Source organism: Rhea americana, unplaced genomic scaffold, assembly GCF_003343005.1.
Source record: "Rhea americana isolate MKP2758 unplaced genomic scaffold, rheAme1 scaffold_122, whole genome shotgun sequence".
Taxonomy (NCBI): domain Eukaryota; kingdom Metazoa; phylum Chordata; class Aves; order Rheiformes; family Rheidae; genus Rhea; species Rhea americana.
In genome coordinates, this window is record NW_028185284.1 from 2,267,797 (window position 1) to 2,281,614 (window position 13,818).

The 13,818-nt window shown below is 52.3% G+C and overlaps 2 protein-coding genes across 3 annotated transcripts in view; both read left to right on the forward strand.

Moving 5' to 3' along the window:
• The first annotated feature begins 1,011 nt into the window (after positions 1-1,011).
• The window catches only part of DNMBP (dynamin binding protein), a 30,316-nt gene continuing 17,509 nt past the window's right edge, over positions 1,012-13,818 (forward strand). Inside the window, exons 1-4 of one of the 2 annotated variants that reach the window (XM_085325742.1) lie at positions 1,012-1,613; positions 1,800-1,972; positions 4,408-4,530; positions 4,865-6,826. In XM_085325742.1, coding sequence (XP_085181868.1) covers positions 1,828-1,972; positions 4,408-4,530; positions 4,865-6,826 — 2,230 coding nt within the window. In that variant the 5' untranslated portion in view covers positions 1,012-1,613; positions 1,800-1,827. Of the gene's footprint in view, positions 1,614-1,790; positions 1,973-4,407; positions 4,531-4,864; positions 6,827-13,818 lie in introns of those variants that run through there. The other variant, XM_085325743.1, reaches the window with a different exon arrangement.
• LOC146600359 (uncharacterized) lies at positions 9,748-11,117 on the forward strand. Its single transcript, XM_085325362.1, has one exon. It carries the CDS (start codon positions 9,873-9,875, stop codon positions 11,115-11,117), a length of 1,245 nt encoding a protein of 414 aa, XP_085181488.1. The 5' UTR covers positions 9,748-9,872.

The window sequence follows — 13,818 nt, forward strand, 5'->3', positions numbered from 1 at the left end:
TGTGCATACTAAGAATGCGACAAGTAAGCTCAGTGGTGTCTTGTGCCAGGGAGCCCACGGACTGTCTGCGGGGTGGTGGCAGCCCCAGATGCCTRCACAGGGCTGTTGCCTATTCATGCTGCTGTCCTGCTCTCCTCAGAACATGCAGCCAGCCTGCCCCAGCCACCCCACCTTGAGCAGCTCTGGCTAGTCTTTGGTCTTCAGCATTTCCTGGCTAAATTGGTGGTTCTTTTGATGCATCTTTTTCCCTGCTCCGCATGGTCCTGTTTTTAACACTGTTGCTCTTTCTGCCTCAGTAGGTTCCTGCTATCCTGAACTGCAGCTCTTTGTRTTCCTGATTCACTCTAGTCCATTCATCTCCTTTTGGTGGCAGAGTGCAGTCTGCTGCTGGATATTGGGCTCTTTGTCTGCGCAGCCAGCACAATGCTGGTAACAAAGCGGGAGCCTGTGCCCCAGGGAGCTCACGTGCTGGCGCTAAGGCGGGAGACAGCAGTAGGCATGATGGAGAGGACAGCAGAGGGGCCGTGGCAGGAGTCTGGCTGGGGCAGAGCAGCTGTGCAGCCCCACGGTCGCTGTTAGGTGTCTGCAGGGCAAGGCTTGGGGGCAGCAGGTGGGGAGGGGCACACGTGTCTCTGCAAAAAGCAGCAGTTTGCTGAAGGCTGCGGGGTTTCACCGTCTCAGCCCTGAGGAGCGCTGCCGTGAGGGTGCGTTACGCTGCCTCCTGCTAGCGCTGCCATTTTACGATGTCGGCAAGTCCCGACAGCAGCCTTCCCTGCACCTGCCTGCTTGGCGTCACGCTCGCGCCCGTCTCAGCTTCTCCACGGTCTCCTGCAGACGTTGCCCTTGGCGGGGTGCCGGCAGCCCTGCGCTGGGGAAGCGGGGAGCCGGGCTGAGCCCCGAGCAGCACAGCGTGGGCTGCGGGGGCAGCTGCGTGGCTGCGGCCGGCTGCCGCGCTGGGGGCACGGTGGGGAGCGGGGGGGATTGCTGAGGAGGCAGTCCTGCCGCGCGCAGGCCCGCTTTGTTCCCACGAGGTGAGTCCTGCGTGATAAATAGAGCAGTCCCGTCAGCAGAAAGCGTTTCCCTGGCTGCCGCTGCCCGCTGGCACGCTCGCTGGAAGCTTGCTGCACCTCRTTAGCAGGGATATTTTTCTCCTCCCGGTGTTAGTGTGTCCTTTTCCAGACTTGCAAGGGGCTCAGGTGGGCCATGCTCAGCAGTACCAAGAAATGTCAGCCCAGGTGGTGGTGACGGGTTGAGCTTGCTTGAGAGGACTTTGTGCTGGGCAGAAGGGTGACGCCGCTTTAGTGCGCGTTTCCACCGGCTCTGACAGCGAGCCAGCAGCCAGCGGTGCCCTGAGCGGTGCCGCTGGGGACCAGGACACCTTCACCTCTCCTGCAGGAGTGTGTGCGGTGGGACAGCGTGTGCGGGGTTCTGCCTGCCCGCCCAGCTCGGGCCCCGTGCCTTGGGCTGCCTGTCAGGGAAACGCTGGGCTTCCTCCCCTCCTCTTGCTTCCTTCCTGACAGGAAATCATTTCCAGATTTTCTTGCTGCTTCTTCCTCCGTGGTGGCACAAACATATGTCCCCCAAAAAAGATCCAGAGAGGTTGCAGAAGGCAGGTTGGACTTGGGGACATTCCCTGACTCTTGTGGCAATAAAATCTGAATCCTGGAGAGGGGCTTCAGTGATGGCAGTACCACAAAATGCTCCTACATCTCATGCTTGGGAAGGGTTTTTCTTTGTGAGCGTGTATGTGATAATTTCATGTGTGTGCTGTTGGTAACAGACTTGCTGTTGCATCTTAGGTACTGATCTGCCTTTGGACCTTGCACAATGGAGGCTGGCTCCTTGGTACGAGCGGTCTTTGACTTCTGTCCCAGCGTCTCTGAGGAGCTGCCCCTGTTTGTGGGAGACGTGATCGAGGTGYTGGCCGTAGTGGATGAGTTCTGGCTCCTTGGCAAAAAGGAAGGCGTCACAGGTAAGAGCTGCAAGTGCTTGCACCTGGATTCACAGAGGCACACTGGTTAGCGCCCAGCTCGTCAGCCTCCCTGTCTGCACACCTTCCCTTGGCCAGCACTGTTCTAGGGGGCAGTGCAGGAGTAAATTCATTTTCCTGAGCCTTTCACTGGACTTTGACTGGGACTGAAGTTGCAGGTTCCCTGTCGCTGATCTCCTGCCAGCTTCGCATCGAGCATTCGGATAGCTTTTGTTTGTTGGTGTTTTGAGAGAGGTATGCCAGTCCTCAGGGAGATTAGATCCTCATAATACTRGGTGCTCCATCCTCTGCAGTGGGCCAGCCCATTTCCTGGCTAGTTTGTATGCTGACCTGCTGTGGCAAGGAAAGAGAGGAAACAGATGCACAGAGAGTGGAAGTGCCAAGTGACCCTGTCAGGTCAAGTCAGCAGGAGATGCAGCGACAGAATCAGTGTCCCCTCCAGAACCTTCTAACTCAGCCCGCTTCCGGCTTTCTGCTTTAAACCTTTCCTGCACAAGCTGCCGTCAGTATGTGGATGGCTGAAGTAGAGTGCAAAACTGTTAAACTTTTGGAGGGGTATTAGAAACTTCTGAAGCAGCAAAAACAGTCTTAATGAATCACTTAAAAGATCTTGTAGTCCTTTTTCAAGCAGCTCTTCTTCATCTTAATAACAATGTTGAAAGGATATATGAGCTCTCAGAGAGATGAAAAACAGGCCACTTCAAAGCGTGCGCCTGACTCTCTCCTCAGCATGGGGGTAGGACTGCAGTTTCATCCCTAGCCGTGGAGACATGGCTGCTATTGGAGCAGCGGTCTGCTCTGGGCTTTCCAACAGCTGTGGGCTGTCAGGCGCCCATCTGCTGGGGAAAACAAAGATGGACAGGAGCAAAGGTGGAGAGGAGAGCTCGTTTCCTGTGCTCCACATAGCTGATAAATGGCACTGAGTGAGCCTAATCCTGCTGCTGCTGAAGTCACTGGGCACAAATTATACTGCAGAAATTACCAATAGCTATTTTACCTCATTTTTGTCTCCTAACATAGTTGAGGTGCTTGTTCTTAAGAAGMAGCAGCTATGGAGGAGCAATAAGCAGATGTGTGTCAAAGCTCAAAGATGAAACATGCAGAATTCAAACGGGATAGTTTTTAATGGCATTTTACTCAATATCCACTTRTATTCCTGCTTTTCCTTGGAACAGCTCTTGAAGTTTTCTTCACAATTTTCTAAGCTAAAGTTGTAGGAAATTAAAATACTACTTCTGGATGGAAGCTATGGATGTGYGTCAGCCTACCAATAATAACGTTTAACACTCTGTGAGGAATAAGTAGTGTAGCTCCATGACTTCCTTTCAAACAGCATTAGYTTATTTCCATATACAGAGCAGGAAACTTAAAACATGGAAAAAGAAGTGGAATTGGTTAAAACTGTGAAGGGAGCCACTGAGATGAGAAGCCTGTGAGTTGTTGGTCATATTGCAAGKTAATGACAGGAGATGTCAAACTGGCTAATGCCAGATGAAAGTGCTAGGTTTCTAGGGTATGGCATTTCCAGGGAGGAAAAAAAAAATCCTCACCAGATTTTATAGGACTTTGGAGAACTTGAACATCATCTTGAGTGGACATTGTGAGTGAATGCTGGAAATGCTGCTATCCCATTCTCCATCATTCCTCCTTACCACCATGTACAAAAGATGGGAATGATATTTGTAGTGGCCATTGCCACTACAAATGCTCACTGGCATTTGGCAGAGCCCRCCGGCTTTGCCAACTCCAGTGCTCTGGGGACTGAAATTGGTAGCTGAATAAAATGGCCAAAAAGTGTGCACTGTCATTTCTGGCAGYGACCTGCTCAGAATAGCTGTACATCCAACAGCTGCACAGAGGTGATAAAACAGGAAAGGACACTGGAATCTCAGCAGCGACGCAGCTGTGACAGAGCCTGTGACTTGCAGATGTGGCCATCCCAAGTGTAGCAGCCCAAATTCAGCATTGAGGCCCTGTGTGGGCTGTGTCTTACAATGTGGGAAGCCCATGGTGKATGTGCCCAGTCACAAGACACTGGTCTGTAGTCCAGCACTTTTGGATATCACAGTCCTGATCTTGCCCCCTGCATTGGGAAACAAGCTATGAAGTGAAGAAAACCAGGTCTGTTCCCAGAAACTGTGTGCTGATTGCACAATCCCGGTGATGAACATAGTCTGTTGGTTGCCTGGAGTGAGCCAAGGACACAACACTTTTTGTTCTCTTCTAGCTCATAAGCATTTAAAAACCTCGGGAGTTCCTGAGTCTCAAACCCATTCCTCTTCCACAATGCTGTTGAGGCACCCTGAGTAGCTTCCTTCTTGGCAGGAAGAACAGATCCCAAGATCTGGGAGGAGGGTGGAGGGAGTGGTAGTGGGCTGCAGAAAAACTTCATTGCTGACAACTGCTTTTCATTTTAGGGCAGTTTCCTAGCAGCTTTGTGGAGCCTGTGGATATTCCCCCTATGAAGCAGGGAGAAAAATTGTTTGTTTGTACCAGTGACTTCACATCTCAAGAGCCAGGGAGCTTGTCATTGCAGAGAGGTAATCTCTGTTCCCTTTCTGTTGCTTTGCATCCTCTAATCCCCACTTGTTCTTCCAGAAGCATATGGTGGACCTAGTCACAGCACCTTCCCTAGCGTGGAAGGAGAGAGAAGGGTATTTCCTAGTATTTCATGACATGGGTCATGTCACATCCACCAGGGACCTCCTGTATGTACGAGGCTGATGATGCTTCATGCCTTACCTCCATTCTATGCTTTCTGTGCAGAGTGCCAGCCTTTATTCACAGCCAAGAAGGATGTGGGGAGGCAGGAAAAAGATGTGAGAAGCAACCATGGGGGCAAGTCTTTGACCTGATGTGTCTCATTTCCTGCAGGAGACCTAGTGATCCTGGGAGGCTCCCTGGCCTCCAGCTGGCTCCAGGGCCGCAGCAGCTGGGGTTCTAAGGGCTTTTTCCCCTCATCATGTGTACGGGAGCTGTGCCTTTCAATTCGGAGCCATCAGCTATCCCAGAGTGCTCTCCTGGAGGTGCCTGCCTACTCATTGGGCCAAGCCCGAGCCCTGATGGACCTCTCTGCCCAGCTGGAAGAGGAACTGGACTTCAGGGAAGGGGATGTGATCAACATTGTTGGCATTCCAGAGCCTGGCTGGTTTGAGGGGGAGCTCAGAGGCCACAGGGGCATTTTTCCAGAGGGCTTTGTGGAGCTGCTTAGTCCTTTGAGAACAGCAGGAACTTCAGATGATCCAGAGACCATGGGACCTTGTGCCACCAATGGGACAGTGGAGATGCCCCCCAAGGAGGAGGAGAGCAGAGAAGATGGGGGGCAGGAGCCAGGGAGCACCTATGGTGTTGCCCTCTATCAGTTCCAAGCCCTGGAGTCCAAGGAACTGGATTTTGATGTGGGTGACAGGATTCGGATCATAGGGATTCTGGAGGATGGATGGCTGGAGGGGGAGGTGAGGGGGAAACGCGGCATCTTTCCGCACAGATTTGTGAGACTGGAAGCCTCTGATCCCTGCAGAGAAAAAGGAGGTGCTGGCGATCCCCAGGGTGGAGGCAGCTGTGGAGTAACCATCCAACAAAACCCAGAAAGCGTCTGCTCGAAAGCTGATCTTTTGCCCGGGAAAAATGGCAAGGAAAAGGAGGATGGATCAGTTTTGCACGCAGAGCCTGACACTGTTTTGTCTCAGATAGTGGAGAGGACAGAGGGTCCTCTAGAGAATGATCTGGGAAAGAGTCAGGCCTTTCCTGACACAGGACTCCAAGGGCCACATCCCAAAGACACAGCAGCCTCCCTCCCCTTTGACTGCACAAACACAATCAATGGCCTTCTCCCCTCTGCTCAGCTACCTCCCCAGCAGAGCAGCACGTCTAGCCAAGCATATGTTTTGGAGCCTGGGGGAACCGTATCAGCCTCCCCAGGAAATGCAGGAACTCTTGCCCTGCCTGAACATGATGGAGACAGTCCCACAGTGCCCTCACAATCTCCCTGTTCACCTCCAGACAGCAACAGGAGCAAGGTGATTTCTTCTACCAGCTGGGCAGCATCAGAGGCCAAGGAGAGCCAGAGCAGTGCCCAGGACCTTGACAGTTGGGTGGACAGTCAACAGGAGAAGTCCAAATTGGGTTCCTCCAGCTCGGGCAGTGCCCATGCGGGCCTAGATACATGGCCTGGGAGCTGGGGGGAATGCTCCCTGCCTGCAGTGCAGGGAGATGGCTGCACAGACCTCGACTCCAAGCTGACAGAGCAGCTGGCACAGTTTGAGAAGAGTCTGTCAAGTACTGGTGCCGAGCAGGACAAGGTCTCCCGCCACTTCTCTATCTTGGACTACAGCTCTGAGAAGGACATTGTTCGTGGGTCTCCTGAGTCTGCCCCTCACTGCAGGCAGCCAGAGAAAAGGAAGGTACTGAGGCCACCCCCTCCTCGGCCCAGCACCCTTGCGACTGCCCCTGGGCACTTGCCAGGTAGCCAGGTTCCCAAAGGCAGGTCTCTGTCATTCTCCGTGAAGCCCTCTCGGCCTGCACCACGGCCTCCATCAAGCAGTCAGCGAAGGAACGTGGCCCCTCCACAGCTTCAGCCCAGCAGCCAGGAGCAGCATGTGGAGGAAGGCCGTGAGGAYGCACCTTGGGCAGAGTCAGCTTCCTCACGCTCCATTCTGCTGATGAGGATCGGAGAGGTAGAGCGAGACCTGGAGGCCTATGGCAAGACCCAAGCTGAGCTGAGCTTGATGCTAGAAGAGCAGCAAGATGAGCTGGTGAGAGCAGAGACCCTGGAAAACCTTGATTTCTGTGACTCCAACATTGAGAGCCTCAGTGCAGAGCTCCAGGAGCTGAGAGGTGAGTCTACAGCAGCCTGGGATTGGGGTGTGTTAGGTGGACAACTGACCCCTACCATGTACAGCCACAACTGGAGACAGTCCTTTCTTTTGTACTTTGAGTCTTGTTTTCTATTGTTTTTGTAAGCATTGTTGCAATACAAGTCTTCGTGGTTTTGCCTCTTCATGGTTTTGTACAGCATCATTCTCTGGGCGTCCCTCAGCCCTGGCTTCCCCCACTCCCTCTTTTCATTTCATCTTTCCAGTCTCATCTTCCAGCCCTGCTGTACATCTGGAGCCCTCATCTGTTCCGTTCACAGTGTTTTGTCTATCGCAAGTAATAGTAGCAGAACGGCTGTGTTTTAACCTTCCTGCCTCATCCCCTCTTAGCTATAGGGAAATGAGTGGTGGCTTCAGAGTGGCCAGGCTTGTGGTCTCTTCTGCAGTAAAAATCTTAGTTGATGACTGTGGAGTGACAGCTCCCAGCCTGGGAGGGTGGTAAGTTTGCTGGTGGTTCCTGCTCCAGGGATGATATGGAGCTTTTGGGACTTGCCAGTCAAATCAGAGGGTATGTGTAGAAGGGCATTGAACCAGGCCTGGCAGTGGGACGGGTTAGTAGGTAAAAAGTAAAAAATGTCCCTGGGTCGCTTTCCATTCTTTGGAATCCAGAATTTCAGCTGCTGTTGGAAAAATGACTGTGCTGCCTATAACAGCAATAAAGACCTTTAAATTGCAACATGTCTGTAGYTGAAGCTGTGATATTAGTTCATGCAACCCAGAAGAATTATTCAGGGAGAAGAGATTTGCTTTGTTTATATCAACACATATGGGCTCAGAAACCTGAAGTTGTGATATAAAGATCGGTGCTATTAATTATTTTATAGCTGATAATACAGTAGGCAAAGTGGAAACATGGGACCACATAAGTCTCCCACAATCCCTTCCCCAGCTTCTCCAAGGAGCTCTTACAGTGAGATTCTGTCAGCAAAGCCCATGATATGCAGGAAATGTGGGCACTGCACGCAGGAGGTGGAGTGAAATGTCAACTCCTGACTTGAGATTACTCACTCTGACTTCATTGCCTCCATCCTCCCACTACTTAAACAGGACTGTATAGCCCAGGCACTTTGCTACAGGATTTAGATTTGTCTGATGCAGAGCACATGGGAATGAATGATGATATCAGTGCACTAGGGAAACAGGGTAACAAACAGCCTCCCCATCAGTGAGAGAGATGCTTAGAAGATGTGGGGCTAGAGGAAATAACTTGAATTAGGAAGAAGAAAATCTAGACTGGATCAAGGAAAATTTTCCAAAGAGATAGGATGGCTCTTGCAACATTTGCCATTGTCCCACTGCATTCTGACAGAGGACAGATCCTGCTGAACCTATGCCCTGTTGGTCACAGAAACTGGCAGTTTTATTCAGGAACTAATGCACTGTCCTGAGATATCCTACCTGTCTTGTTATCCCCTTGGTAGTCCTAAGGGTTTTTTCATCACTTCAGGGGACCTGAGGATTTAGAAGTAGCCTACCTGGTCTTATGACAAATATCTGTCCTACCCAAGTTCTGTCCTGCCAGGAGAATCCCAGAACAAAGTCCCATTGGGTCTGGGAGTGACGGACCCGTTCTACAAAAATCCAAATGTGGCTGTAGGAGATGTCTCAGACTTGCTAGCTCAGTTTTATTGCAGTGAGCGAGATCACTAATGCAGTGTTGCATCGGCTCAGCTGGAGACGTATTACTGCATCATGTCTAAGGAACCCAGCAGCAGATGTGACCGTCTGCCTTGACACAGTCAGTGGGACATGGAGGCATACTGGAAGGAAAAAAAGCTTTTACGAAGATTTGATCAGCAGCCAAAGTAGGACTGGAGAAGTCCTGGGGGAGCCCAGCCCTTCTGCATGCCCTTTGGGGAGCTAAAGGACAGGCAAAAAAGTGCACATTCATCGCTGTATATGTGTAAAATCCGTGGGTTGCTTCTTTGACCTGTCTTGCTCACTCATTTTGAGTTTAGCTGATTACCAGACTAGGGCAGGAATTGTTCCTTGCCCTCCTGTGGTTGGAGTGACAGGGTCCATTGGCTTTATTCTTGTCTTCTACCAGCTGGGAGCATAGGTTGTGCGTACCTGACAAATGTTGCAGGAACCTAAGACATGGATGGTATCTGTGGACTCTCCTGCTTTCTCTCTGGGGCACATTGAGGTCATCTCTTGGTTTCTCACTAGAGCACCTGAGTCTGTCATGGAAAACTGATTATGATTAGAGGAGTTTCTGGAGTGCATGTTTCTAAAGCCTCGTGGTAACTTTTATTACGTGATTGCACGTGATTGCGGGTGACTAGGCTCAGTAACCCAGGTAGTCCCATCAAGTGCATTGCTGTCAGCAGATGCCTCAGTCATTCACCCTGGAGCAGGAAAGGGGGCAACTCTCATGCCATTGGCACCGCTTGGTGACACTTTGCCATGCAGAGAGAGTACATTACGGCTGTGCCCCAGTAACATTAGCTGCCCAAAGACCTTGCCTTCTCCAGCAAGATGTGGAGAAGACTCCAAACTGTGATAGACTGATGAGTTCAATCTTCATGCTCACTGCTGCCACCAGCAGCAGGCATGCGAAGGCGGGAGAAGCTGTTCTGGTATCCAGTATCTGGTCTGCGGCTTCCCTGGTTTCAAGTGCGTCTTTCCTTTCCCTGGGGTTGTTGGTCTTGGGGCACGGCCTCCTCATGCTCCAGTGCGCTCCTTTTCCCCGCCTTTGAGCAGCAAAGCTGCGGAGAGGCTGTGTGGCAAAGCCGCGGAGCCGGTTTGGGCAGTGAAAGCCTGCCCGGCCCACAGCCTCCCTCCCCAGAACTGGTTACTGATTACTTTGGGCAGCAGGTGGAGGAGGCTGAGGCTCGCCGCAACTGGGCACGCGCATTGTACCCTCGCTCCCCGCTTTCAGGAAGTGGTGCCTGCGTTTCCCTCGGGACAAGCGCTGGCGCAAAGGGGAGAAGCGGTGTCAGGCTGTGCTGGGACTTTGTGACCAGGTACAAAGGGGGTCCGCGCCTTCACTGCACCCTGGAAGGACTATGTGCACTTATCCAAGGGTGAAATATGGAGTAGAAGATCCAAGGCAGGAGCCGCGACTGCTCAACWGGGAATATGAGGACTGTTGTGCTGTGAGGAGAGGAGATGTTGGTGGGGTGAACGCGCTGCACAGCAAAATTCGCAGGAATGATGGATCTAGAGCCGAGAGGCAGCACATAGACTGCAGAAGAGTGGACAGAGACTTGGTTAGTGACAGGAGAGGGGAGAGCAACTCTGTGGACCGATGGAGCATGGATGGAGGCAAGGAGGGTTTCTGGAGAGGAGGTATCCAGTACATGAACTGCAGGAGAACAGAGGGTGCTTGGGAGGGYGGAAGCCAGGATACAGAGGGTGGAAATTGTGGGGTGTATGAGAGGGAGGGTAGTCAATATAGGGACTGCAGTTCTGGGTTAGAGGGGTGGTACGGAGAGGACAGAGTGTCTGGAGAGTACAGGGAGGGAGGAAGGTGGCGTAGAGAGGACATGAACCCTAGGAAGTATAGGGAAGGGGGAAGGCGATACAGAGAAGATGGAGGCCCCAGGACATACAGGGAGGGGAGAAGGCCATATAGTGAGGACAGAGATCCTAGGGACTATAGCAAGGACAAAAGACGGTACAAGGAGGAGGAAAGGCGATATAGGGAGGAGAGAGGCTCTTGGGAGTACAGGAAGGGGGGAAGGCAGTATAGAGAGGATGGAGTCGATGGAGAACATAGGGAGGGGGGAAGGTGGAWTAGAGAGGAGGAAGGCCCTGGGGCACACAGGGAGGGCAGAAGGTGTTATATAGATGTCAGGGATGTGGACCAAGACTTTGGGCCGCACAGGCAGCTCAAGAGCCATGTCATGGACCGCAGCAATCTGGCTGCAAGTTGTGAAGCTCCTGCATTTGCAGTCTGGTCCTCAGGAGATGATAGTGTGAGCCCAGAGTCAGACRTCTGTTACACAGAGTTGGAGACGCAGGATGTGGCATGTGATGGCCGAGGGGAGCTGGAAGGAGCAGCCCCAGGGCAGGCAGYGCAGACCCGTGGAGCAGAGCGCACAAGGGTCCGCACGGGCCGTCCTGACTGGAGCCAGGTGTGGGAGCAGGAGGCAGCGGAGGCAGGCGGCGGGGGCTCCTTGCTGCAACGAAACAGCTTCTACAGGCGGACGGCTCCCAGCGCCCTGAGGCACTCAGAGTTTGCTCGCACCAGGAAGCAGAAACAAGGTATGCAGAGAAATGCTTGGGAGTTGCCGGCAATGTGGTCTTAGGCATTTCTTCACCCTGCTCTAGCAGGGGGCCCAGGGTCTGGCCGTCTTGCTCAGGCGGGCAGCTGACACAGCAGAGCTCTCACAAGAAACTGGGGCTTACTGAAGTGAGCATCATGGTAGTTACCTCTCTGTACAGTTAGCTAACTGCTCTGCAAGGCTCCTTGCCCCTGTTTCGCAGAGGTCCGGGTGGGAGGGACGCACTGAGGGGCACCGTCCCCAGGCTCGCTGCTGTCCTTTGCTTGCTAGTCCTGCTGTGCCCCAAGCACCTCCAAGGTGTTTTCCTTACCAAAACCTGTGGCCCTGTTTTGTCTGCCATCTCAGGACCCAGAGGAGGTTCATGTGGAGTATCTGGCTTGCCCGTTTTGCTTTTATAACCTGTTGTAAATGAATGCTGAGTTGCATCTGTCAACTGTGTATAGGAACCATTTCCCTTACTGTTACCTGCCAGAGGTGGGCGAGTACGGCAGCTGTTTAAAAGCAGCATGAAGCAGGAAACTGGGCAGGTTGCTGTAGCGCTTGGAAGTGTTGGAGAGCCAGTACTGTTTTGTGTAATTGCRCAAGGCCAGGACATCAGGGCTGGCGTTGTGGTACCCACACAGAGACTATCGCAAATGGGAATGGTATCTCTTGCATCACCTGTCTCCTCAATACTGTGGCAATCTTTGTGGTCTGAATTGCCCTTGCTATAGTAGCTGCAAACTCTGTATTCTGGATCCCTGAGCCTTCCCTAGGTCCCCAATCCAATCCTGGGGCTGGAGAGAGGTCAAACTGGAGGATTCACACTGTCTTAGCATGGGCAGAGTTGTCCTGTTAATTCCTTGGCTGTGATGGAGTTGGTTGCAATAACTTAGTGAGATTTTGCTCGTGGCTGCAAGGATATTGGTAGGAGTTGAGGAAAAGGCAGAAAGGTGGCTAGAGCTCAGGGAGAAGGAGTAGAGGATCTGTTCTGGGTGAACTAACCTCACTGCTGGACAGGTCCGCGTGCCTGAGAAGCTGTTTGCTGTTGTGCCCTTTCTTCCAGTGTCAGTGTCATGCACCTGCATGCAAACTCTTGAGAAGGAGGTGAAACACAGAGGGAAACAGCAGTGAAGCACAGCAGCAGGGCTGGAGGCTGTGGCTGCCTGTCATCTTCTACAGTGTAAAGTCTGTTCTCTGGAGGTATTTGATCAAGCAGGCTCTACTGGCTGCATTTCTACGCACTCAGGCTGCCCCRGTAGGGTAGGACTTTGCTCCACTGTGTCTCCAGGGCAGGGGAAGGGAGAAGGTTTGCTGTGCCAGGATGATTAAAGGGCAGCAGCAAAGCTAGGAGGAGCTAGGAGCAGAGCGAGGAGAGAAGCAACCCACAAGGCCTCCAGAGACTCGAAACAGGGYAGAGACTGGGTCAGCTTGGGGCTGTGGGAACTGCATTTGGAGAAAYTATGCAAAGGGCTCCATGCCGAGCCCGGGGAAACCGAACGCCCACCTCCGCTATTGCTCCAGCTGCCTGCAGCTTGCCTGAAAAAGTGCTGACCTGTCCAGCTTTTGCAAGAGAAGGGAGGACAGACTGCGGTGCAGGGCGAGTGCCCTTAGTGCTGAGCGGGACGCTGGGCTTGCTGATGGTTGCGGTGGGGGCAGCGAGGCGCTTGACTTTTCCCTGCTGCGGCAGGCTCAGAGCTGCAGTGCGGCTGCACGAGGTGCCAAGACAGGGGCACGCATGGTGAGAGCAGTGGCCACCAGCTGGAAGGGAGACCTCGAATCAGGGCTCGTAGCCAGCAGGAAGGGGTGGCGGGAGAGGCTCTAGGCAGGCATAGTTTGTATCACTATCTGTGTCCTGTTTCTGGATGTGATTCCCTGTTATGTTCCTGCTTCTCCTGCCCTGCCAAAGCGCAGTGCTGCGGTAGGAGCACCCTGCTTCTGCAAATGTAGCTTTGCTTCTGTCTGCCCTAATGTAAGACCCACAAACACCTGGGAGCCTTCCCAGAAGWCTCCCACAGCCCTTGGCAGCAGGCACTCTTCTGTCCAGCTGGTAGGAAAAAGTCTTTTCAGTTTTTTCCTCCATGTGCTGGAGGCTGCTTCTGTAATTCTGGCTGCTCCTCTCCCAGGTTCCTCCTCCTTTCCATGGGCTAAGATAATTTAAGGCTTGAAAGCCCAATTAGAGATGATGTAAGCAAGATAAGCAGATATTCAGTCTAACACATCAACATAAGGAGAAGTCACCTGTCATAGTTCTGCTGTTTAATCACCAGCACCCTTAAAAGTTTTGTATGCTAATATGTTGCAGTTCAGCTTTGAACTCCAGCCTTTCTCTGCCAATTTTTTTAGTTCACAGTACTTTTTTCCCAGACCAGAACTGGTAATCAGATAATTTTTCCATCTTCAGTTCTTCGTAATGATTAAAGTGTTAAGGTGCTCATGGCRGAGACTCACAGCAAGACCTTCAAATGTTTATTTTTCCTGATCCTCACCCATTTTTCAGTTCTTGTTCTTTTAAAAGAGCAGACTTTAGAGCTGCATGAGGCATTCTGGTCCTGGTTTCAGCATTTGATTGTATAGCACCTTGCTACATTCCCATTCCCCGTCCAAGGACCACGTTTTTACCTTCTCTCTGCCCCCCCCCCCMAAAAAAAAAAAGGCACTTTTTGCCATAGCAATGCCCGGGCACTCAGGCTGAGTTTTGGCCAACCTGAGGAGAATCATTATTGTCCAGAATACAGTCCTGGGA